Below are 24331 nucleotides of genomic sequence, written 5' to 3'. Positions count from 1 at the left end.
ACAGTCCAAAATACATGCTGCTTAGGTGCATTGGCCATGCTAAATTCTCTCTGTGTAGCTGACCAGGCACCGAAGTGGCGACTAGAGAATTTTCACAGTAACTCCACTTTGTAAACATCTAACTTGTTCCAGATGATCCCACTCGGTTTTTTGAATCTGAATGAATTCTGTTGTAATGCTGAGGGAGAAGACTGTCTGTTTGGCCTCAAGTGGTGCACAAGATAATGAATTTCGTTATAAAGTGCAAACAGGCAAAAGCATCTCCCTTCATCATGACCGGAGAGATGGTTGAGTGATTAAAACCAACAAAGCTCATAAAGGCAGAACTGGAAAATTGGGCAGATTACAGAGATAGGGAGAGGATCAGGCCATGGAGGGATTTGAACATAAGGACGTACCTTCTACCTTTTCTTGATAGTACAGAACTTGTACACTGCTGAAAAGGGAGACATGTTGCTGAAACTTTTCATCTTGTACTCATCAGGACAAATGCAAGAATGGCAAATTTAAAGTTTACTTGTTAGTGTCACAAGTGGGCTTACTTTAACACTGTAATGAGGTTACTGTGAAAATCCCCTAGTCACCATACTCTAGCACCTGTTTGGGTACACTGAGAGAGAATTTAGCATGGTCAATGCACCTAACCAGCATGACTTTCAAAATGTGGGAGGAAACCAGAGCACCTGGAGGAAACCCATGCAGACACAGGGAGAACATGCAGACTCTGCACAGACAGTGATCCAAGCTGTGAATCAAACCTAGGTCCCTGGTGCTATGAGGCAGCAGTGTTAACCAAATGTGCCACTATCATATAAATAGTGCCACTCTCTACTTATACCATGAGAGTAAAGGAATGCCGATTGATAAGCAGGTTTAGTCTGATTGGCCGAGTCATTACCATGGAGAAAGAAATAGGTTTCCCATGCTCCTAGGCAATTCAAAAATAGGCACAAGACATGAACCCATTCCTTTTTTTTGCATCCCTGCAAGCATAAATGAGCCACATTATGAGATCAATTGATCATTTTAAATTGGTTATTATTGTAGTAATTAGCACACTCAATGCTGCCCAAACACAATCATAACTGACAGCAGATGTTGTGTGGACCAATTGGCCATGACAAAGCTTTGGGAAAGTAGGAAGGATTATTATTTAAAGGGCGAAAAGCTGCAGCATGCTATGGTGGAGGGGGACCTGGGGGTCCTTGTGCACGAATCGCTAAAACCCAGTCTGCAGGTGCAGCAGGTGATCAAGAAGGCGAATGGAACGCTAGCCTTCACAGCGAGGGGGATAGAATATAAAAGCAGGGAGGTCTTGCTGCAACTGTACAGGGCACTGGTGAGGCTGCAACTGGAGTAATGTGTGCAGTTTTCGTCGCCGCATTTGCGAAAGGATATATTGGCCTTGGAGGGAGTGCAGAGAAGGTTCACTAGGCTGATACCGGAGATGAAGGGGTTAGCCTATAAGGAGAGATTGAATAGACTGGGTCTGTACTCGTTGGAGTTTAGAAGGCTGAGGGGGGGGATCCTATAGAGACATATAAGATAATGAAGGGGATAGATAGGGTAGAGGTAGAGAGATTCTTCCTGCTTAGAAAGGTTAGCAGGACTAGAGGGCACAGCCTCAAAATAAGGTTGGGGGGGGGGTGTGTAGTTCAGATCGGAGTTGAGGAGGAACTTCTTCACTCAAAGGGTGGTGAATCTCTGGAATTCTCTGCCCATTGAAGTGGTGGAGGCTACCTCACTGAATATAATTAAGTCACGGGTAGATAGGTTTCTGATAGACAAGGGAATTAAGGGTTACGGGGAGAAAGCGGAAAAGTGGAACTGATCCACTTCAGATCAGCCATGATCTTATTGAATGGCGGGGCAGGCTCAAAGGGCTAGATGGCCTACTCCTGCTCCTATTTCCGATGTTCTTAAATCAGAGTTGACTCACCAGCCAATCAGCACCCTTTTCCCCTGTAGTATAATTTGTTGTAATTGTTTGAAATTTGACATTCTTGTGATTGTCCTAATGAGTACAAGACAAAAAGCATTAGCAGCATGTCTCTTTTTAGCAAAATTGATGCCCTTCCTAAAAAAAATCAAGGCAGTTGTGGACATACAGCAAGTGAACAATTACAGGAGTGATTGGTGAAAGGGAATTGGTGAGTTAGTCTAATGCCATGGACACCATCCAGGCAAACTCAATAATTAATCACTTAATAGTGCATTGAATATTCTTTTGGATAATGAACTTCTCCACCATTTTGTAAACACCTAACTTGTTCCAGATGATCCATAAGAGATGGGTGAGATCCTAAATAAACATTTCTCATTAGTATTTACTGTTGAGAAAAGCATGGATGTTAAAGAACTTGGGGAAATAAATAGTGATGTCTTGAGGAGTGTACATGTCACAGAGAAGGAGGTGTTGGAAGTCTTAAAGTTCTTCAAGGTAGATAAATCCCCGGGACCTAATGAATTGTATCCCAGGACATTGTGGGAGACTAGGGGGGAAAATTGTGACTCCCCTAGCAGAGATATTTGAATCATCGATTGTCACAGGTGAGGTGCCTGAAGATTGGAGGGTGGCAAATGTTGTACCTTTGTTTAAAAGGGCTGCAGGGAAAAGCCTGGGAACTACAGGCCACTGAGCCTCACATCTGTGGTGGGTTAGTTGCCGGAAGGTATTTTGAGAAACAGGATCTAGAGGCATTTAGATATGCAAAGACTGAATGGTCAGCATGGCTTTGTGAGCGGAAAATCATGTTTCACAAATTGGTTGAGTTCTTTGAAGGGGTAACAAAGAAGGTAGATGAGGGCAGTGCAGTTGATGTTGTCTACATGGAATTTAGCAAGGCCTTTAACAAGGTACTGCATGGTAGGTTGTTGCATAAGGTTAAATCTCACGGGATCCAGGGTGCGGTAGCTAAATGGATACGAAATTGACTTGATGACAGAAGCCAGAGGGCAGTTGTGGAGGGTTGTTTTTCAAACTGGAGGCCTATGAACAGCAGTGTGCCTCAGGGATCAGTGCTGAGTTCACTGTTATTTGTCATTTATATTAATGATTTGGATGAGAATAAAGGAGGCATGGTTAATAAGTTTGCAGATGACATCAAGATTGGTGGCATAGCGGACAGTGAAAAAGGTTATCTCAGATTGCAATGGGATCTTGATCAATTGGGCCAGTGGGCTGACGAATGGCAAATGGAGTTTAATTTAGATAAATGTGAAGTGATGCATTTTGGTAGATCAAACCAGGGCAGAACTTACTCAGTGAATGGTAGGGCGTTGGGGAGAGTTACAGAACAAAGAGATCTAGGGGTACAGGTTCATAGCTCCTTGAAAGTGTTGTCACAGCTGAACAGAGTAGTGAAGAAGGCATTCACATGCTTGGTTTCATCAGTTAGAACACTGAATACAGGAGTTGGGGCATCTTGTTGAAGTTGTACAGGACATTGGTTTGGCCACACTTGGAATACTGTGTGCAATTCTGATCACCCTGTTATAGAAAGGATATTATTAAACTAGAAAGAGTGCAGAAAAGATTTACTAGGATGTTACCGAGACTTGGTGTTATAAGGAGAAGCTGGATATACTGACACTTTTTCTCTGGAGTGTAGAAGGCTGAGGGGTGATCTTTTAGAGGTCTATAAAATAATGAGGGGCATAGATCAGCTAGATAGTCAATATCTTTTCCCAAAGATTGGTGAGTCTAAAACTACAGGGTATAGGTTTAAGGTGAGAGGGGAGAGATACAAAAGTGTCCAGCTGGGCAATTTTTTCACAGAGGGTGGTGAATGTCTGGAACAAGCTGCCAGAGGGAGTAGTAGAGGCGGGTACAATTTTGTCTTTTAAAAAGTGTTAAGACAGTTACATACATAAGATGGGTATAGAGGGATATGGGCCAAATGCAGGCAAATGGGACTGGCTTTGGGGTTTAAAAAAAGAGGGCAGCATGAACAAGTTGGGCTGAAGGGCCTGTTTCCATGCTGTAAACTTCTATGACTCTCTGGCTCTTTGATCCCACTCGGTTTCTGGAATCTGAATGAATTCTGTTATAATGCTGAGGGAGAAGACGGTCATTTTGGCCTTGAGTGGTGCACAAAATAACGAGTTTTGTTATAAAGCACAAACAGGCAAAAGCATAACCCTTCATCGTGATTGGAGAGATGCTGTTTATCAACACAGTTTTCTTTCTGTTACTGTCACTGAACAGGGAACAATGGCGTCGCAATCGGGTACGGCATCTATCCCTACTGTCCCAGGTAAGAATGGTAAACCTTTCTCTGCTATATTGCTGGTATCTGCTACAGTGTTGTGTTAGGAGCAATGTTGGAACCTGTAGACTGATTGAGTGGAAAATATCAATAGCCTTTGTCAGATCATTGAAATAAATATAGATATGCACATGTGGGATTTGGTTGAAGCTCATTTGGTTTAAGACTTTTGTTTGATTTTCCGTTTACATGTTGGTAGCTTGTGGATTTGCACTGTGGCTGGAAGGACCATTAGTTATTTTACAAGAACAGAAAACGCTGGAAAATCTCAGCAGGTTTGAAGGCGTCTGTGGAGAGAGAACAGAGCTGACATTTCGTGTCAGGATGACCCTTCGTCAGAGCTGAAGGCAAGGAAAATCGGACAAGATTTATACTATAGTGAGGGGCGGGGTCTGTGATTGATAGGAATGGCATTTGTCTTTTTGTCTAAGTCATTCCTATTAGTTACAGCCCACTCCCCCTCCCCCTCACTGCATAAATTTTGTCTGATTTTAAGAAGTTCATTTATTAGTCACAAGTAAGGCTTACGTTAAAGCTGCAATGAAGTTACTGTGAAATTCTCCTAGTCGCCAGTGTCCAGCACATGTTTGGGTCAATGCACCTAACCAGCATGCCTTTCAGAACGTAGGAGGAAACGTATGCAGACACGGGGAGAATGTGCAAATTCCACACAGACAGTGACCCAAGCTAGGAATCAACCCCTGGTCCCTGGTGCTGTGAGGCAACAGTGCTAACCATTGTGCTATCATGCTTGCCTTCAGCTCTGATGAAGGGTCACCTAGACTCAAACCATTAGCTCTATTCTCTTTCCACAAATGCTGAGACCTGCTGAGATTTTCCAGCATTTTCTGTTTTTGTTTCAGATTCCAGCATTCCCACAGTATTTTGCTTTTATGTTAGTTATTTTATACTGAGGAACTGGTTCATTGAACTCTCTTCACCTCCACTGCACTATGAATCAAGATAGCCTGAGATAGCCTTGAGCTAAAGAGGTAGAACACTGAGGTTTAAGATGATCAGTCGCACCCTGGATGGTGCATAGATTGACATTGTGTCAGAACTACTTCATTTGTTGGTCACAGTAGCTGGTATCAGGGAATATCAGAAGGACAATATGCATAGCGAAAGACTCATAAAGATCTCGAGCTTTCCTTCACCATTTGTTGTGCAAGAGGGAGCCAGGATCAATGAGGTTATGTCTCTACCCAGAGGTGAAACAGGGCAATTGCATCTATTTCCCTCTATATCAACAGCTTAATCACATTACGGTGGGATTTTGCGGCTTCGTTCGAGCGAGATCAGAAGTTCCCACCCAAGATCAAAGGACATTTCCATTGCCTGCCCCTTGCCCACTCCGATTCCGTGGCAGGTGGGGTGGTAGAATTCCAGTGTGCATGTGTCAAAAACCTGGATTTAATGATTTAATGTTGTAAACCAGATGTGCGCCAAGTACCACCAACTTCCTCCGTGGCTGGGATCCGGTACCACCACAAGTTTGGCTGAGCGTAAAAGTTCTCCATGCTCGCTGGCAGCGGAGCGGGAATGGATGAGATCGGAGAATCCCACCCTGGTGTCAGATGTGCATTTCCTTGCGCCTGCACTAGGGGAGGTTTGATTTTCCAAAACAAAAGGGGCGGGATTATCCGGCCACGCTCACCTGGAAACTGAAAATCCTGCCTGAGATCAATGTGCCTTTCCACGGTCCGCTTCTCTTCCACTATAGAACATAAAACATTACAGCGCAGTACAGGCCCTTTGGCCCTTGATGTGCGCTGACCTGTGAAACCAATCTAAAGCCCATCTAACCTACACTATTCCAATATCATACATCTATGATTCCCGTGGAGGGTGGAATGGGGAGATGTACCCCAAACTATTGCAATTATATCTTTGTAGGGAAGTATCAATTTTCCAAGAGGTTTTGACAGAGTAGAGTTGTTCCTGCTGGCAGGAGGGTAAGGAACCAGAGGATTTGGCGTAATGACAATTGGCAAAAAGGCGATGAGGATTCTTTTTTATTATTCAGTGAGTTGTTGAGATCTGCTACTTGGAGGCCTGGTGCAAGCAGATTCAATAGCAACTTTCAAAAGAGAACTGGAGAAATAATTGAGAGGATCCTTCATGTGCAACTGCCGCTCCTGTTAGACTACTGGCTGGCTCCAGAGCTGCGGGTGGATTTACTTTGGAGCATCCACAATGCTGAGGAAGTTGTGGAAACCACGTTCAGTGAGTTGGTTACATTGCAGATAAAGATTACTGAGAGTGATAGGGAATGGGTGACCATCAGACAGAGGAACAGTAGGAAGGCAGTGCAGAGGTCCCCAAGGTCAATCCCTCCAAAACAGACATGCCATTTTGGATACTGTTGAGGAGACAGCTCACCAGGGGAAGGTGGTAGCAGCCAGGTTGATGACACCATGGTTGGCTCTGCTGCACAGGAGGGCAGGAAAATGAATGGCAGAGCTATAGTGATAGGGGATTCAATTGTAAGGGGAATAGACAGACGTTTCTGCAGATGCAAACGAGACTCCAGGATGGTATGTTGCCTGGCTGGTGCAAAGGTCAAGGATTTCTCAGAGCGGCTGCAGGGCATTTTGGAGGGGGAGGGTGAACAGCCAGCTGTCGTGGTGCATATAGGCACCAACTATATAGATATAAAACAGGATGAGGTCCTACAAGCTGAATTTAGTGAGTTAGGAGTTAAACTAAAAAGTAGGCCCTCAAATGTAGTAATCTCAGGATTGCTATGAGTGCCACGTGCTAGTGAGAGTAGGAATGTCAAGATAGCTAAGATGAATATGTGGGTTTGAGGGATGGTGCAAGAGACAGGGATTCAAATTCGTGGGACATTGGAATGAGTTCTGGGGGGGGGTGGGACCAGTACAAATTGGACAGTTTGCACTTGGGCAGGACAGGAACCAGTGTCCTAGGGGGACTGTTTGCTAGAGCTGTTGGGAGGGTTTAAAATAATGTGGTAGGAGAATGGGAACTGATGCAGGGAGTCAGAAGGAAGTTAAGTTTGGACAGTAACAAAAGGCAGTAAGGGGAAAAGCGAAAAGCAGAGAAACCAAAGACAAAAATCAAGTAGGGCCACAGTACAGAGTACAAAGACTGTGGAGAACTCCGTGAATGGGTCCAGTAATGGTAAGAGAAATAAAATACAGGGAGAATGCACAAAACATGACGGACAGATGATTGAGAAAGCAGGGCAGAGAGAAAGGGTTAAACTGCATTCATTTCAATGCAGTTTAGGGGCAAGGTTTAAAGGAGATGTACGAGGCAGATTTTTTACACAGAGGGTGGTGGGTGCCTGGAACTCATTGCAGGGGGAGATAGTGGAAGCAGGTACAGTAGTGGCTTTTAAGGGGTGCCTTGACAAATACATGAATAGGATGGGAATGGAGGGATATAGTCCCTGGAAGGGTAGGGGACTTTAGTTAAGTTGGGCAGCATAGTTGGTACAAGCTTGGAGGGCCGAAGAGCCTGTTCCTGTGCTGTAATTTTCTTTGTTCTTTGTTTGTTCAAGAGGCCTGATGGACAATGTAGATGAACTCAGGGCATGGATGGGTACGTGAGACTGGGATATTATAACTATTACTGAAACATAGCTAAGGGAAGGGCAGGACTGGCAGCTCAATGTTCCAGGGTGCAGAGGCTTTAGGAAAGATGCAACAGGTGGTAAGGGAAGGAGTTGTGTTTTTGATTAGGGAGACCATCACAGCAGTACCAAGAGGGGATATATCCAAGGGTTTGCCCACTGAGTCTATATGGGTGGAACTGAGAAATGAGGAGAGACCAATTTGATAGATTGTACTACAGACCCCCAAATAGTCAACCGGAAAGTGAGTAGCAAATATGTAAAGAGAATACAAATAGTCTAAAAAAAAAGGGTGGTAATAGTAGGGGATTTTAATATTCCCAACATTGATTGGGATAGCCATATTATGAGAGACTTGGATGGAGAGAAATTTGTGGAGTGTATTCAGATGAAATTTCTCATTCAGGATGTGGATGGCCCAACTAGAGAGGGGGCAAAACTTGACCTCTGCTTAGGAAATAAGGAAGGATAGGTGATGGAAGTATTAGCGAAGGATCATTTTGGGGGCATTGACCATAATTCCGTTAGTTTTAAGATAGCTATGGAGAATGATAGGACTGGCCCAAAAGTTAAATTCTAAATTGGAGTAAGGCTAATTTTGATGATATTAGACAAGAACTTTCAAAAGTTGACTCGGAGAGTCTGTTGGTAGGTAAAGGGACGATTGGTAATTAGGAGGCTTTCAGAAGTGTGTCAACCAGAGTTCAGGGTAAGTACATTCTTTTTAGAGTGAAGGGCAAGGCTGGTAGAGTAGGGACCCCTGGATGACTTGGGATATTGAGACCCTGGTCAAAAAGAAGAAAGAAGCATATGACATGCACTGGCAGCTGAAATCAAGTGGATTTCTTGAACAGTATAGAGGTTATTGAATAGATTTAAGAGAGAAATCAGGAGGGCAAAAGGGGACATGAGATTGCTTTGGCAGATAAGACAAAGGAAAATCCAAAGAGCTTCTACAAATATGTAAAGGGCAAAAGAGTAACTAGGGAGACAGTAAGACCTTGTAAGGATCAGCAAGTCATATATCTGCAGATCCACAAGAGATGGGTGAGATCCTAAATTAACATTTCTCATCGGTATTTACTGTTGAGAAAGGCATGGATGTTTGGGAACTTGGGGAAATAAATAGTGATGACTTGAGGAGTGTACATATTACAGAGAATGAGGTGCTGGAAGTCTTAAAGCATATCAAGGTGGATAAATCTCCAGGATCTGAGGAGGTGTATCCCATGACGTTGTGGGAGGCTAGGGAAGAAATTGTGGGTTCTCAGGCAGAGATATTTGAATCATCGGTAGTCACAGTGAGGTGCCTGAAGATTGGAGAATGGCAAATATTGTGCCTTTGTTTAAGAAGGGTTGCAGGGAAAAGCCTGGGAACCAAAGGCTGGTGAACCCCACATCTGTAGTGGGCAAGTTGTTAGAAGGTATTCTGAGAGACAGGATCAACAGGCATTTAGAGATGCAATTAGGGACAGACAGCATGGCTTTGTGAGTGGAAAATCATGTCTCACAAATTTGATTGAGTTTTTTGAAGGGGTAACCAAGAAAGTAGATAAGAGTGCAGTCGACATGGACTTAGGAAGGCCTTTGACAAGGTACCGCATGGTAGATTGTTGCAGAAGGTTAAATTTCACGGGACCCAGGGTGAGATAGACAATTGGACACAAAATTGGCTTGACAACAGAGGGTTATTTTTCAAATTGGAGGCCTGTGACCAGCAGTGTGCCTCAGGGATTGGTCCTGGGTCCATTGTTATTTGTTATTCATATTAATGATTTGGATGAGAATTTAGGAGGCATTGTTAGTAAGTTTGCAGATGATACCAAGATTGGTAGCATAGTGGACAGTGAAGAAGGTTATCTAGGCTTGCAACAGGATCTTGGTCAATTGAGCCAGTGGGCTGATGAGTGGCAGATTAAGTTTAATTTAGAAAGGTGCTCCACTGGTGAAGGTCGGTCGCTAGTGGAGTGCCCCAGGGATCTGTTCTAGGACCCTTGCTGTTTGTCATTTTCATAAATGACCTGTATGAGGAAGTGAAGGGATGGGCTAGTAAGTTCGCCAACGATACGAAGGTTGGTGGTGTTGTGGATAGTCTGGAGGGATGTCAGAAGTTGCAGCGTGAAATAGATAGGGTACAAGACTGAGCGGAGAAGTGGCAGATGGACTTCAACACGGATAATTGTGTAGTGGTCCATTTTGGCAGGACCAATGGGATGAAGGAATACAATATCGAGGGTAGGAGTCTTAGCAGTGTTGAAGAGCAGAAGGATCTTGGGGTCCGGGTCCATAGGACTCTTAAATCAGCCTCGCAGGTGGAGGATGTGGTCAAGAAGGCATATGGTGTACTGGCCTTCATTAATTGAGGGATTGAGTTTAGGAGTCAGGAGGTAATGCTGCAACATTATAGGACCCTTGTCAGATCCCACTTGGAGTACTGTGTGCAGTTCTGGTCGCCTCACTACAGGAAGGATGTGGAAGCTATTGAGAGGGTGCAGAGGAGATTTACAAGGATGTTGCCTGGATTGGGAGGCATGCCTTATGAAGATAGGTTGAGGGAGCTAGGTCTCTTCTCCCTTGAGAGACGAAGATTGAGAGACGACCTGATAGAGGTTTATAAAATGTTGAGAGGAATAGATAGGGTGAATTCTCGGAGGCTATTTCCCAGGGCTGAAATGGTCGCAACGAGAGGACACAGGTTTAAGGTGCTGAGAAGCAAGTACAGAGGAGATGTTAGGGGTAAGTTTTTCACTCAGGGTGGCGAGTGAGTAGAATTGGCTGCTGTTGGTGGTGGTGGAGGTGAACTCGCTGGGGTCTTTTGAAAGACTTCTGAATGAGTATATGGGATTTAATGGGATTGGGAGTTACAGATAGTTCTACGGCTTGGTAGGTATGGATGTGATTGGCGCAACTTGTGGGCCGAAGGGCCTGTTTGTGCGGTAGTGTTCTATGATCTGTTAAAAAAGCGAGGTGATGCATTTTGGTAGATTGAACCAGGGCAGGACCTATTCAGTTAATGATAGGTCATTGGGAGAGTTACAGAACAAAGGGATCAAGGAGTATAGGTTCATAGCTCCTTAAAAGTGGAGTCACAGGTGGACAGGGTGGTGAAGAAGACAATCAGCATGCTCGGTTTCACTGGTCAGAATACAGAATACAGGAGTTGGGATGTCTTGTTGAAGTTGTACAAGACATTGGTAAGGCCACACTTGGAATACTGTGTACAGTTTTGGTACCCTGTTATAGAAAGGATATTATTACATTAGAAAGAGTGCAGAAAAGATTTATTCGGATGCTACTGGGACTTGATGGTTTGAGTTATAAGGGGAGGCTGGGTAGACTGGGACTTTTTTCCATGAAGCATAGGAGGCTTAGGGATGATATTATAGAGGGCTACAAAATAATGAGGGGCATAGATAAGGTAGATAGTCAACATCTTTTCCTGAAGGTAGCAGAGTCTAAAACTAAAGGGCATTGGTTTAAGGTGAAAGGGAGAGATACAAAAGGGTTCAGAGGGACAATTGTTTCACTCAGAGGGTAGTGAGTGCCTAGAACTAGCTGTAGTAGTAGAGGCGGGTACAATTTTGTCTTTTAAAAAGCATTGACAGGTACATGGGTAAGATGGGTACAGAGGGATTTGGACCAAATGTGGGCAATTGGAACTAACTTAATGGTAAAAAGTGGGCAGCATGGACAAGTTGGGCCGAAGGGATTGGTTCCATGCTCTAAACCTCTATGATAGAAATGGCAGGGCTATGGGGAAAAGAGCAGGGGTATGATGATTGATAGATCTTTTGAACAGTTGACAATGGAACAGTGGCCCAAATGATTTCCTTCTGCTTTGTATCAATTCTATGATTCCGTAAGGAGATGAAATAAAATTGGCTCTCGACAGACTGGAGGGACTGATTGTGGACAAGTCCCCAGGACCGGATGGAATGCATCCAAGGGTTCTGAAAGAAATGGCGGAGGTGATAGTGGATGCCTTGGTGGTTATTTTCCAAACGTCGCTAGATTCCGGGGAAGTGCTGGAAGATTGGAAAACGGCTAATGTTACGCCGTTGTTTAAGAAGGGTGGCAGGCAAAAGGCAAGGAATTATAGGCCAGTTAGTTTAACGTCTGTTGTAGGTAAAATGTTAGAATCCGTCATCAAGGAGGAAATAGCGAGGCATCTTGAGGAGAATTGCTTGATAGAGCTGACGCAGCACGGTTTTGTTAAGGGGAAGTCGTGTCTGACAAATTTACTGGAGTTCTATGAGGATGTGTCTAGGGCGGTGGATAGAGGAGAGTCGGTGGATGTGGTCTTTCTTGATTTTCAGAAGGCGTTTGACAAGGTACCTCACAAGAGGTTATTGCAGAAGGTAAGGGGGCATGGAGTTGGGGGTAGGGTGTTAGCGTGGATAGAGGATTGGTTGTCAAATAGGAGGCAGAGAGTGGGGGTTAATGGGTGCTATTCGGATTGGCGGTTGGTGACTAGTGGAGTGCCCCAGGGGTCGGTGCTGGGGCCTCAGCTATTTACCATTTATATAGATGACCTGGAGGAGGGAACCGAGTGTATGGTGTCGAAATTTGCTGATGACACCAAGATTGGCGGAACGGCAAATTGCGCGGAGGGTGTGGAGAGTCTGCAGAAGGATCTAGATAGGCCGGGCGAATGGGCCAGGAAATGGCAAATGGAATTTAATGTTGGCAAGTGCGAGGTGGTCCACTTTGGTAGGAATAATGGTAGGAAAGACTATTACTTATGTGGCGAAAAACTGCAGCAGGCGACGGTGCAGAGGGACCTCGGGGTCCTTGTGCATGAGTTGCAAAAACTCAGCCTGGTCAGGAAGGCGAATGGGATGCTGGCCTTCATAGCGAGGGGGATTGAATATAGAAGTAGGGAGGTCTTGCTGCAGCTGTATAGGGCATTGGTGAGGCCGCAGCTGGAGTACTGTGTGCAGTTTTGGTCGCCGCACTTACGCAAGGATATTTTGGCCTTGGAGGGAGTGCAGAGGAGGTTTACTAGGCTGATACCGGAGTTGAGGGGGTTGAGCTATGAGGAGAGGCTGAATAAACTAGGCTTGTACTCGTTAGAGTTTAGAAGAATGAGGGGAGATCTCATTGAGACGTATAAGATGATGAATGGGATGGATAGGATAGAGGTGGAGAGACTCTTCCCGCTCAGAAAGGACAGTAGGACTAGGGGGCACAGCCTCAAGATAAAGGGGGGGCGGTTTAGAACAGAGTTGAGGAGGAACTTCTTCACTCAAAGGGTGGTGAATCTCTGGAATTCTCTGCCAGTTGAAGTGGTGGAGGCTGCCTCGCTAAATATTTTTAAGACGTGGGTTGATAGGTTTTTGATAAGCGAGGGGGTTAAGGGTTATGGGGAGAGGGCGGGAATGTGGAACTGAGCCACGACAGATCAGCCATGATCTTATTGAATGGCGGGGCAGGCTCGAAGGGCTAGATGGCCTACTCCTGCTCCTATTTCTTATGTTCTTATGTTAAATTCTCTGAAGTTTAGAAGAATGAGAGGTGACCTCGTTGAAAGATCTAAGAAGGCTTAACATGGTTGAAGCCGAGAGGCTATTTTCCCTGGCTGGAGAATAAGCTAGGACTGTTTTCATTGGAAAGACGGAGGCTGAGGGGAGACCTGATAGAGGTCTACAAAATTGTGAGAGGTGCTACGGGCAAGGTTTAAAGAACATAGAACATAGAAAAACTACAACACAAACAGGCCCTTTGGCCCACAAGTTGCGCCAATGATATCCATATCTACTAGGCTTATCTATAACCCTCAATTCTCTCCTCCTCTCAGGCGTCCTCCCAAAGGCCTCACTTCAGCAGTTACCCATGTCCTACCCATTTCAAAACCCTTCCATTAAAGCCTTCTTCGTTTGGCACTGCCAACCTGTCACTGGCATTTTCCCGGGGCTCAAAGGCCCCAGGTATGGTTTAGTGGCAAAAGATATCTACTCAACAGCAGAAGGTAAAATGTGCAGGGTAACGAGGATTAATCCTTTGTTTGTTGGTGCTGACAGTTCATATTAATAATTTAGATGTTGGGACCAAAACACAATTTCGAACTTTGCAGACGACACAAAATTGGGAGGGAAAGCCAGCACATGATGAGGACTGCATCAAATTTGATTGCATATTGGTCCAGGTTTTTCAATAGTAATGGGGGCAAAGCTATCTGGCTTCTTTGTCATTACTCCACTGTAACTGGCAGAAACTTCTGAAACGTGCACTGTTAGGCTGTAATCAGTAGGGAACAATGAATTAATGATGGCTTCCACTTTTAAGATGTTAGTCTGACTACAAAAACCCTGGACAAATTTAAACTTTATTGATGAAGATTTAACAGGAATTTTAAAGGTGTACAAACTGTAAAATGTAAAATTTTATAACTACTTCTAAACTCCCTCGCCTTCCCGCACCCTCGCCTTCCCGCGCCCTCGCCTTCCCGCGCCCTCGCCTTCCCGCGCCCTCGCCTTCCCATGCTCTCGCCTTCCTGCACCCTCGCCCGCCCACACCCTCGCTATCCCTGTGAAGGTAATTTTGTATTTATGGAATGTCAAAATTTTCCATTATTATATAAAAAACTTACTGCGTGTTTTTAATTTCTTTCAGTTTGTTTTGTTCGGGATCAGATCAGAATCTCCAAGGTATATTATGAAGTCAGTTTTGACCGCACCTTTTTTATTTAGGCATGAGGGTGGGCATAAGATGTTTCACTCCAAGTTTGGTTCAAATGGCCCACTTGGAAGTAAAGCAAACATTATTTTTTAACAGCACAGTTAGAATGTAACAATAAGAATTAGCATCACTTTTACTAATTAAAATACTTAAACATGACAAAATATAATTTTTAACAGCTAGTTATCTCAATTGTTCCAATTTAGCGGAATCCCCACAGACATAAACACCTTCTTCATAACTAGTTAGCTTCAAAACAGATATGATTACAGGGATGCTCAACTTCCAGCCTTTTAACACCTCTGGAACAGAGATCCAGACATACACCTGTCTTCTGACTCTCATACAATCACTCCCAGAGAAATATCCAGCCCAAATAGCAGAATCTCAGAGAAAGAGATTTATATCCTGGCAGATCCCAGTCTCCAACTCTGAAGAGAGAAATACAGGCATTGCAAGTCGGCTAACATTAACACTGCAACTGCTGTGGAAACCCCTTAGTTGCCACACTCTAGCGCCTGTTCGTGTACACTGAGGGAGAATTTAGCATGGCCAATGCATCTAGCCAGCATGTCTTTCAGACTGTTGGAAGAAATAGGAGCACCTGGAGGAAATCCACACAGTCACGGGGGAGAACTTGCAGTCTCTGCACAGACAGTGATCCAAGGCCGGGAATCGGACCTGGACCCTGGTGCGGTTAGGCAGCAGTGCTAACCATTGTGCTGCCCCTTCACTGGCCATTCATTGGCCATAAAGCACTTAAGGACATGCTAAGGCCGTAACTGACATTATATAAATCAAAGTCTTCATTAGTTGCTTGAGTTTCCGCCTCCTGCTAATTGCCTCAGGATATTTTGTGATGCTTTAAGTGCGAGCTGCTTTCTGAATGTCCTCCAGGGCAATACATTAATATGTTGTGACACACATGTTATCAAATATCAAAGCCACATGCTGTCGGGGACACTCTGGGTGCATTCCCTCAGCAGTTATAGAAGGGTGATGATGATTAAACGGAGTAACCTAATCCAATACATCAACTTACGGCCTTGTTTTCTCACCTTGTGTTGAGAGTTTGCTGTGCGCAACCAGACTTTTAAATAGATCAAAGGGAATTTGATACAGATTTTGGGGTTATTCGAAAAACAACAAAAGCTGTGTCAAATAATTTCAGGGGGCAGAATATAGAATCTTCCATTCACAGTGAAAGTTCTTTGACACAGTCTCTTAATGTGGAGAATGTAGGTAAACCTCCCCATAACCCAAACCCCCCATCATGGCAAATGAGTTGAATTGTCCTGGGGACCTGGGTTCGAATCCTGCCATGGCAGATGCTGGAACTAAGAATCTACTGATGACCATGAAATCCATCTGGTTCATTAATGCCCTTTAGGGAAGGAAAGCTACCACCCTTACCCAGTCTGGCCTACACGTGACTCCAGAGACACAACAATGTGGTTGACTGCCCTCGGGCAAGTAGGGATGTGCAACGAATGCTGGCCAGAATAAAAAAAATGTGCTACGACTCCTTGAGACTGCTCCACAATCCAGTAAGATCATAGCTACCTCAGTCCACTTCCTTGCCCTGACCCCATAACCCTTGATTTTCTTACTGTCCAAAAACCTTTAATTTCAGTCTTCAGTATAATTCTCTGCTGAAGAGTCGCAGCCCCTGGGGTTGAGGTGGAGAATTCCAAAGATTTAGAACCTCCAAGTGAAGAAATTTCTCCTTACTTCGATCCAAAATGACTGATCTCACATCCTTGGTTGGGGAAACTGTCCTTCCGCAGCTCCCCTGTTGAACCCTCTCAGAAGTCTCTTCATTTTAATGAGATCAACTCTCGGAGAAAACAGGCTCAATCTCTCCTTGTTAGAACATAAGAACATAAGAAATAGGAGCAGGAGTAGGTCATCTAGCCCTTCGAGCCTGCCCCGCCATTCAATAAGATCATGGCTGATCTGAAGTGGATCAGTTCCACTTTCCCGCTTTCTCCCCATAACCCTTAATTCCCTCGTATATCAGAAACGTATCTACCTGTGACTTAAATGTATTCAGTGAGGTAGCTTCCACCACTTCAATGGGCAGTGAATTCCAGAGATTCACCACCCTTTGACTGAAGAAGTGCCTCCTCAACTCCGATCTAAACTGCGCACCCCCCCTTATCTTGAGGCTGTGCCCTCTAGTCCTGCTATCCTTTCTAAGCGGGAAATACAGCGGGAAATTTAATACAGTCTCTCATCCCAGGGGTCACTAGCATATATTTGTTGCACTCCCTGTAGGCCAATTATATCCTTCCTTGAGTACGGTGACCAAAACTGCACGCAATACTCCAGGTGCGGTCTCAGCAAGGCCCTATACAATTACAGCAAGACTTTCTTACCCTTACATTCTGTGCTGATCACTACTGAACACTTCACAATTGTTCTCCGGATACTAGATTAGGGAAGGAGTAAACAAAAACAAGTTGGGGTTCCTGCGGCAATTCCACCATTCATGATCTCTGCCTTGAAGTGAGAATTCTGGATATTGGGAGAAAGCACAATATAACTAGGCCATATCATCAAACAGCCTCACAATCTTCCTCTGACAAGGCTCAGCTGTGATGTCTCAAAACTGATTTTGTTTTACACACATTGACGGGATTTTGCCTTTGCTGACGAGGCTGGCATCTTTTGCCCATCTCTGATTGCCAATGAGAATGTAAAAATGGGGTGGCATGGTGGCACAGTGGTTCGCACTGCTGCCTCAGAGTGCTAGGGACCAGGGTTTGATTCCCAGCTTGGGTCACTGTCTGTGTGGAGTTTGCACATTCTTCTCGTGCCTGCATGGGTTTCCTCCGGGAGCTCTGATTTCCTCCCACAGTCCGAAAGACGTGCTGGTTAGGTCCATTGGCCTTGCTAAATTCTCTCTGTGTACCCGAACAGGTGCTGGAGTGTGGTGACTCGGGGATTTTCACAATAACTTCACAGCAGTGTTAATGTAATCCTACTTTAAAGTTTAGCTTTGAACCATTGCAGTCTGTGTGGATGACGGTAGCCCCCAATTCTGAACATTAGGGAGCTCAAGAATTTTGAGCCGGCAGTGATAATCCAAAGCATGAGGCATGGGTCTTGGAAGGGTGAGTAATGGTTTTCCCTGAGGCTGTTGTCTTTGCAGGGTTGTAGTGGTTGTGGGTTTTGGGGATGCTGTCAGAACGATCATTGGTGAATAACCACAGCATGGGACATGTTGCAAGCATGGTGGAGAGAGTGGGCCTTTAAGATGGCAGATTCATTGTCCATGATCTGGGACAATAGGTCTCTTAGAGACCTATAAAATTCTAACAGGACTAGACAGGGTAGATGTGGGGAGGATAATCCTGATTGCAGGGGAGACCAGAACCAGTGGTCACAGTCTGAAAATTGAGGGTAAATCATTTAGGATGGAGATGAGGAGACATTTCTTCACCCAAAGAGTGGTGAGCTTGTGGAATTCATTACCACAGGAAGTAGTTGATTCCAAAACATTGAATGTATTCAAGAGGCAGCTGGATATAGCACTTGGGGTGAATGGGATGAAAGGCTATGGGGAGAAAGCAGGTTTAGGCTATTGAGTTGGACGATCAGCCATGATCGTGATGAATGGCAGAGCAGGCTCAAAGGGCCAAATGGCCTCCTCCTGCTCCAATCTTCTATGTTTCTATGAAAGGGGTTGATTTGTTCTAGATGGTGTTGGTAATCTTTAGTGGAATTGCAAATCTCACTCACTCTGGCAAATGCAGAGAATTCTCCTGATGTTGTGGGTAAGGTTTCACTGTTTTTGAACGGTTATTGACTCACATGCGTTTAAAGAGATTATTGGTCTAAAGATAAAGATTAGCATAAATGTTTTAACTTCCCTTTCTGCACCCTCGGATTTCCGTTGAGTCCAATATTCTATAAAATGTCTATTTGGTTATTTATATGTCATGGAGCAGGATCTGGTAGTGAAAGCAGAGAGAAGGCGTGTATCAATAAGCTGTATGGGCTGACTGCGCCACGCAATAACCAATACAAGGAATTCCAAAGAATGTCCAGGAGCTCCAGCCAAACTCAGATTAAACAAGGTGGAAATTGGCACAGCAGCGACGGGGACATCTACGGTACATTGTGGGAAACCAGGAGTAGGTGCCTCAAAGATGTGGGCAGCTGTCAGCTTGGTGTAGCAGGGACTAGATGCCCAGCTCCCTGGAACGATTCTAGTGCTGATAGAAACCTCTTCAGCCGCAGCCATTCCATGGATGATAGACTGAACGTGGCGCTGGAGCGCAGAGCGACGGTTTGTGATGAGCTTAGAGCTCACAGCAAAACGTTTGCAAGGAGCCAGCAGTTGGGAGGATGGCTCAGCCACGCCACAGGCCACAGAGGTGGTCAAGGCAGCTCTGCTCCTGCAGAGAAAGACATGTATGAAACAATGAGCGCAGCGCAGCGTCACAAATCAGGACAGAGAGGGACGGTGAGCTCAAGCCGCAGTCTTGGTTCAATCTATGACCTTTGGAGAAAACTGGGAAACATAAGAGACACTTACAATGTCATCAACGATTCAAGAAAGCTACTCACCACTGTCGGAAAGGTACGGACGTTCCCAGGGACCGGGGGTGCAGTCACCCGTCACTGTGGTACCCCAGGGAATAGTCCGAACACCATGGCACAGCCTTATGTGTTCATAGAGGCCCCAGTACAAGAACACTGTGTGCCAGAGGGCTGCAAACCTGGTGGGGATTGCTGGAGATACACCGTGAAGGATGCCAACTGCAGTAAGTCCAGCACCTGGTCACCAGGAAGGCAGCAAGCGAGTACTGAACTGAACTGGAAAGATCACCAGCCTTCAGCCTGGGGGAGAGGATTCAAGGAGCTTGCTGCAAGCAATGACAATGCTTTGAAGGCAGAGGTGTTTGAAAGAAGGGAAATGGATGAAGGTAAACTGGCTACTTTAACAACTTATCATTACACTTTTTCACAAACCTCCATCCTCCCCCCTTTCCTACAGTCATTACCATCCAAAGTCTGTACTCTTTTCATTCTAACCAGAGTTTTACTATTCTCATTACCATCTAGAATACATGCCATTTCCATTATGAACTGAAGTCTCAACCAATCCCATTACTAACCAGAGTCTTTGCTAGTCTCATTACTAATCAGACTTTCCACTCTTCCCACTTACCAGAAACTCTGGTATCCTATTCCCTGACTCTCTGCTATTCCCATTATAAATCAATCCCCGCTATACCCATTACTATTCCTACTCCCAATCTCCACTATTCCCACTGCCTACTAGAATCTCCGTAATTCACAACACTAACCGGTTTCCCCATTGTTGCCATTACAACTTGCATTTATATATTAAAATGTCCTAGTTGGGTTACAGAAGCATAGTTAGACCCAAAGGGACATTGAAACAAGGAGAGGTTCAAATGCTGTTTTGAAGGGAAAAAAGAGGAAGATGGGATAGAGGGAGGGATTTGTATTGGGATTTGTATAGATTTTGTGCAGGAACTTGCTTACTGACATGGTTGTCAGTTTTGATGCAAAGGGAAGGGGACTGTTCAAAAGAAGCAGACCTGAAACCACAAATGTCTGGGGCTTTTACACAGACAGAGAAGTTGCATAGAGATAGGGAGGGATGAGTGCCTTAATGAGGCAGTGAATTTTAAATTTGAGGTGTAGGGGAACCCTTAACCTATTTGTGTCTCCATCAATCCTCACTACCTGCTGACCTCTCCAAACACTCCACTACCTGCTGGTCTCTCCTCTCACTCCATTATCTGCTGGTGTCTCTCCCACTCCATTACCTGCTGGTCTCTTGACTCACTTCATCATCTACTGTGTTTCTTCACCCTGTTTCCTAATCGTATCCTCGCTGTTCTCATTCTTTTCTAGGTTTCTTGCCTCTCCTCTGCCTCTTTACGGTGTATTCAATCTGACACAATCTTGTTTCCTGGTTTCTGTGTTGTTTATAATATCCTCTTTGTCTCCACAATAAAGACAATCTCCCAACACTTGTCTCCTGTGTCCGTATTTTCCTTGTGTGCTTCTATTTCAAGTTCTCTCTTCTGCATGGTTATTTTCCGTAATTCCCTTTAATTTTAATCCTATCCAATCTGTTTGGCATGCACTCAGGATTAGGACTGATGATTGACCTTTGTAGAATTTAGTTAATTTTACTCACAAAATCCTAAACAAAACACTTCTTCTTCCTGTTAGTTTTCTACCCTCCCCAGCTTCTGTTGTTGACTCCCTGTTGGGTTACAACGGCAAGGCTGCTAACCAGTTAGTCTTTGATCCCTGCACCTCTCAAATTTTGATTACAAATATTGGCAAGTGATTTGACCTCAAAGGGGAAAGCAAGAAGGATCTGGATCTGCAGATGGGATTAGAGTTATTTGATGCAATGAAGGGAATGCTAAGATGGACTAGATGGGCTGAAGGGCCTGTTTTGTGTGATACATCTAAAGCCAAATCCAAAACTCACTCTCATTCCTGCAAAGTCTTCCTCACTAACATTTAGGGGCTTGTTCCTAAATTGGGAGAGCTGTCTCACAGACTAGTCAAGCTATAGCCTGACATAGTCATACTCACAGAATTTACAGATAATGTACCAGACACTGCCATCACCATTCCTTGAGTATGTTCTGTGCCACCTGCAGACCCAGCAGAGGTGGTGGCACCATGGTACATGGGAAGAATTTGCCCTGGGTGTTCTCAACATTGAGTCTGGACTCCATGAAGTCTCGTATCTTCTGGTCAAACATAAGCAAGGAAACCTCTTGCTGATTACCAAGTATATCTCTCCTCAGCTGATGAATCAGTACTCCTCCAAGCACTGAGGGTGACAAGAGTGCAGAATGTACTTCAATGTCCATCACCAAGAGTGGCTCAATAGTACCACCACAGACTGAGCTGACTGGGTCCTAAAGGACAGAGCTGCTTGAGTGGGACTGTTGCAGTGCTGAGGGAACCATCAAGAGGGAAAAACATACTTGACCTCATCCTCATCAACTTGCAGGTGCATCTGTCCACAAGCAGATGGTAGTCCCTAAATTAGTTTCCTTCAATGTGGATGGCCATAAAACAATAGAAAAGGGTCATGGGTGGAAGGGGGGACTGGTGGTGTTAAAATGGCGGCACGGGCTCGTTGGGCCAAAGGGCCTGTTTCCTGGGCTGTTTTGTTCTTTCTACACAGTCCTTTGAAACAAAGTCATGTCCTCACATTGAGGGTAGCCCCCACTGTGTTGTGTGGCATTACCACCATACTAATAGATTTTGAACAGATCTAGCAACTCTAGACTGGGCATACATGAGGCGCTGTGGGCTAACAGCAGCAGCAGAATTATACTCATTCACAATCTGTCACCACATGACCTGGCATATCCCCCACTCAACCATTACCATCAAACCACACCAGGCATACCTAAAATAAATGAGGTGCCAAGCTGGTGCAGCTACAGGAATACTTGCATGCCAAACAGCAGAAGTATCAAGTAAATAGACAGATAAGCGACTCCACAACCAATGGATCAGGTCTAAGCTTTGCAGTGCTGCCCCATCCAGCCTTGAATGAGGCATAGACTCAAACAGTGCAGAAAAGGCCCTTCGGCTCCTTGTGTCTACACTGACAATAACTACCAGTAAAGACGTGCTATTCCCATTTTCCTGCACTTGTCCCACGTCTTGAATGCCATGATATCTCAAGTGCTCAGCCAAGTGCTTTTAAAGGTTGTAACGTTTCCGGTCTCCACAACCTTCCCAGGCAGCGCATTCCGGATTCCCACTACTCTGATTTTTTTCCTCAACTCCCCTTTGATTACCCTAAAACTATGCCCCCTCTTTTGAAAGTAACCAGTTAGATCTGCTTCCACCACCTTTCCAGGCAATAAATTTTGGATCATTATGACTTGCTGTGTTTTAAAACAAAAATTCTCTTCGCCTCTGGACCTTATGTTGATACTGTTAAATCTGTGTTACCTGGTTATTGAGGCACCTGCCAGTGGAAACATTACTTCTCATTCACTCTTTCAAAGTTTTGAAGATCGCTAATAAGTCTTCCCTTGAACCATCTCTGCTCTAAGGAGAACAGTCTCAGTTTCTCTGGTCTCTTCTTGTAGCTGATGATCTGCTGGGATAGGTTTTCAAGTATAATAGAAAATCGTCCGATATTCATTGGAATGAATGGAAATTGGCAGTTTTGTATTGACTCACTGTCGTTGCCAGATTAACATCAAACTGAATGTCAACCCTTTGTGAAGGTGAATATCAGTGGTAGAGGTTGGCCATGAGTTAGCCTGAGGTTACAGTGGGAAAGGAATTGGCATGGGGAGGAGGTTGAGATGAACATTGGTAATCAAATAGATGAACCCCAATTGTAAGAGTATAAGAAAAGCCTTCCTTCAAAGGTACCTCACGCACCTGTGCCCATGCACTCTTACTACAGATAAGAAGCCAAATAAAAAAGAGGAGAAGCTGAAGATGGTGGCAGGACAGATGTACGAGTTCATGGAGGCTCTACCAGCAGAGAAACAGTCGGAGGTGAGACATAGAAAGAGTTTGTACTTGGAGAGGGGGGTCAAAGAATGGGCCTTCTATCATTAAGTTAAATTGTATCAACACTCACTTGGTAGAACAGGAGTTGAATATTGCTGACAAAAGAGAGACATGCTGTCAAAGTTTTTCATTTGGCACTCATCAGGACAAACAACGGAATGCCAAATTTCAAATCATCACAACAATTTATACCATAGGAGAAGAAAGGTGCTTATTGGTTTGCAATACCATGGCCAATTCTCTTGCCAACCCAATTAGCATCCTTTTCTCCAGTAGTATAAATTGTGGTGGTTATTTGAAATTTGGCATTCTTGCATTTGTCCTGATGATTGCAAGGTCAAAGGTTTCAGGAACACGTCTCTCTTTTTCAGCAGTATTTAAACTGCATTGTTCATTTGTGAACTGTTTGTTGACAAATTTTGGAATTTAAAATAATTTGGGAAAAAAAACCACACAGTAAAATAACACATCTAATGGAACAGAACCTGCTGGAAATACACAGTGCCTCAATGATAGAAAAGAGAAAAGATGGGCTTTTATTATTTTACTTTTATTATTTTAAATATAGTGAGCTTTTGTGATCAGGAATGTAACGTTTGAAAGGGAGTTGGAAGCAGATTGAACAGTAACTTTCAAAGGGGTGCTGGATAATGAGTTGAAAAGGAAAAATTTGCAGGGATTCTGGGGGGTTGGAAATAATATGTTTCTGTTATTAACTTTGAGTAAACACCTTTGAGGAAACACCTGAACCATTGACCATGAAGGTAATTTTCCTTGGCTAATGGCTCCTATGTTTTGACTTACAGTTAGAGAAAGGCAGTGGATATGAATACATGGCCAGCTGTGGACAACAAAAACTACTTGCAGAGGGAGAAGGTACAACACTTCATTGTTACGTTTACAGGGGAAGCAGTGGCGTATTGGTATTGTCAGTGGACTAGCTATCCAGGGATTCAGGGTAACGTTCTGGGAACACAGGTTCAAATCCTAGCATGGCAGTTGGTGAAATTTGAATTCAAAAAGTGACTGTGAAACCACTGTCGATTGTTGTTAGAAACCCATCTGGTTCACCAATGTCCTTTAGGAAAGGAAATGTGCCATCCTTACCTAGTCTGGCCCACATATAGCTCCAGAGCCACAGCAATGACTCTCAAGTGCTTTCCGAAATGACCCAGTAAGGCATTCAGTTCAAGGGCAGTTAGGGATGGGCAATAAATACTGGCCCAGCCAG

The 24331-nt window shown here is 44.4% G+C and overlaps 1 protein-coding gene across 2 annotated transcripts in view; it reads left to right on the top strand.

Moving 5' to 3' along the window:
- dok7b (docking protein 7b) overlaps positions 1-24331 on the top strand; it is a 73710-nt gene that overhangs the window by 39457 nt on the left and 9922 nt on the right. The window contains exons 8-10 of one of the 2 annotated variants that reach the window (XM_080189760.1): positions 4208-4256; positions 22991-23085; positions 23907-23976. In XM_080189760.1, the coding sequence (XP_080045886.1) occupies positions 4208-4256; positions 22991-23085; positions 23907-23976 (214 nt within the window). The remainder of the gene's footprint in view (positions 1-4207; positions 4257-22990; positions 23086-23906; positions 23977-24331) is intronic. The other variant, XM_080189761.1, reaches the window with a different exon arrangement.

Source organism: Carcharhinus amblyrhynchos, chromosome 5 (genome assembly GCF_965287045.1).
Source record: "Carcharhinus amblyrhynchos chromosome 5, sCarAmb.v2.hapA, whole genome shotgun sequence".
NCBI lineage: Eukaryota > Metazoa > Chordata > Chondrichthyes > Carcharhiniformes > Carcharhinidae > Carcharhinus > Carcharhinus amblyrhynchos.
The sequence above is the reverse complement of the archived record's forward strand: the minus strand, read 5'-3'. Positions and strand labels throughout refer to the sequence as shown.